Source organism: Brachyhypopomus gauderio, unplaced genomic scaffold (genome assembly GCF_052324685.1).
Source record: "Brachyhypopomus gauderio isolate BG-103 unplaced genomic scaffold, BGAUD_0.2 sc64, whole genome shotgun sequence".
Taxonomy (NCBI): domain Eukaryota; kingdom Metazoa; phylum Chordata; class Actinopteri; order Gymnotiformes; family Hypopomidae; genus Brachyhypopomus; species Brachyhypopomus gauderio.
The window spans coordinates 620,001-622,500 of record NW_027506885.1 but is presented as its reverse complement, the minus strand read 5'-3'; the positions used below and the strand labels follow the sequence as shown (position 1 = coordinate 622,500).

General features: G+C 45.2%; 1 protein-coding gene across 1 annotated transcript in view; it reads right to left on the bottom strand.

Annotated features, from left to right (window-relative positions):
• dym (dymeclin) overlaps window positions 1–2,500 on the bottom strand; it is a 66,239-nt gene that overhangs the window by 6,580 nt on the left and 57,159 nt on the right. The window contains exon 18 of the mRNA XM_076988813.1: window positions 1,264–1,377. Coding sequence (XP_076844928.1) covers window positions 1,264–1,377 — 114 coding nt within the window. The remainder of the gene's footprint in view (window positions 1–1,263; window positions 1,378–2,500) is intronic.

The following is a 2,500-nucleotide window of genomic DNA, read 5'->3' as shown; positions in this document are numbered from 1 at the left end:
CGACACACGCTGGAGACGCATCTCCTGATTTATGGGACGCACACGGGGATTGTGGGAAGGGAGTGAACGCCAACGACACATGTGCCATAAATTTACTCGTGTCCTGGACCCTGCACTGTCTGGGCTCTCCTTGAGATGTCATTGTGTGTGTGTGTGTGTGTGTGTGTGTGTGTGTGTGTGTGTGTGTGTGTGTGTGTGTGTGTGTGTGTGTGTGTGTGTGTGTGTGTGTGTGTGTGTGTGTGTGTGTGTGTGTTATAGAGTGGTAATGAATGGCTATGAAGCAGCATTTAGTGATAATGAAGATTAGGCCTGACCCACAGACACTCTTTCCAGCACTTTCTCTTGTGTTCTCATTTTTCCCTTTTATCCTTTTCTCTCTCTCTCTCTCTCTCTCTCCCTCTCTCTCTCCCTCTCCCTCTCTCCCCCCAGGGGGACGGCAGAGACCCATTCTCACATCGCCTCGCTGCAGAGACTTTCAGCGGGGCAAACCTGTATCCTACGACCTGTGTTGAGTGAATACACAATTTACACAGTAATAATGCTCAACGGTCTCGTGTGTGTAGTTTTCCCAGTCTATTCTGCACTACTGCAGTACTTTGAGGTGGACACTCTGACCACCCCACACTCAACACCGACACCGGTCATGAATGAGGGCGTAAACAACAGATCACACACCTGCTTCAGATGTCTGCTTGTCCCCAACATGCCAATCGAACAGTAAATCAAGCAGTTAAACCAGTCAACTTAAGGCTGGTAAATTAAACAAGTTACTTTAAGACATGCGTAAATTAGAGAATAGACACAGACATTAGATAAAGATGAGAGATGTCTGTAGTTATATCAGGACCATTTTTACTGTGTGTTGCTGAAATCATTGTTCATTCGTGGTAAGCATAAGACGTGTTTCAGTGGCTGTAAGGCTCTGTGGCTGGGTGCAGACCACTCTCTCTCTCTCTCTCTCTCTCTCTCTCTCTTTCTCTCATTCTCTCATTCTCTCTCCCTCTTTCCACCTCCACACCTCATTAAATCCATCCATTTTGGCTTCTTCACAGTGAAAAGGTCACAAAGGTCAATCGATGGGTACTGTGATGCAGGTCAGAGAGCATTTGATGCTGGGTGTGTGTGTGTGTGTGTGTGTGTGTGTGTGTGTGTGTGTGTGAGTGCATGTTTTCTGAAAACATGTTTGTTCATGTGTAAGAGGGTGTGCATATGTTTGCTTGAGTTTTGCGCCTGTGTGTGTGTGTGTGTGTGTGTTTGTTGTACCTTCAGGCGGTCTTTAGGCAGGGCCACTGCCCCTTTCTTGATGACCTCCTGAACTCTTTCAACAGAGAGATCTGTTCCTGCCTGCTCCAGCCGCTGACTGAAGTAGCCAATCACCTGCCAGAAACACAGCGTTGAGCCAGACGTGAGCACACAGTGGGCCACTAGTCCAGCCCACCACCACACTGCCTGGAGGGCTGGGCCACTTCATTTAACCAGTGCTGTGGACACCAGGAATTTATACCAGGTCTGATAATCACATTCACCTCTACTAACAAAGGCACATCTCACCTCTTCCCCAAGATGTCCCACCATCTACACAGGCCAATGGTGCAAGTGGATAGATACTACATCACCTGTATGTATACACATACATGTGCATATACACATGCATTACACATACACTACATGTATGTAAGTGTATATATCTATTCTTTCTGAAGATAAATGTCAAAGTACTGACCCATCATCTGTTTCTTTTAAAAATGTATTCCAGATTTAATGGAAAACCAGGTTTGTGTGTTTGGCATGTTATTTTTTCCAAGATTAAACGAGATGACTCTCTTAGCCATGTACTCCAGAATTTCACGTAAATTAGACATACATCTGTCAGCACTCTCTCCTCTCTTCAGGAAAAGGGTCTTCAGAAAGACAGCTGAAACGCACCATTTACGCTGGAATTTCTATAGGAATCATTTCGATTACTTGCTTCCAAAAGTATGGCTGCGTATCTGCACAGCTAAACAAATAAATGAAATAGATTCTTCACACTTGAATCTGGTGCATTTGAAGCCTTTTTGTTGAATAATTTAATTTAACCACGTACGTACGTACGTACGTACGCACACACACGTTGCTGCTATTGGCCATTCAAGGCCGCGTTCTATATGATGCACTAGAATGCATTAAATGTTATGAAAATACTTAAATACTTTAAAAAAATACATTTAAACCTGGCACAATGTCTCCCTTCTGCTCACACCGGGAGCTTCAGTGAGATGAACTTCACCTCCACTAGTGTCTGCTTTCCACCTCTAGGCCTTCCGCAGGAACTCTTTAAACGTCTATTCACGTTTGTGACAAGCTTACATGACGTGTTAAGGTTGAAATGGGAACACGCTGAACAAAAGCACACACCTTCCCAGCTGTACAGAACGATACCGCCACAGCCCAACGCTGCTTGAGCGGGCTGGGCATGCCAATGTGGTACGAGGCTAAATCCAAGAACGTCTGCGTTAGC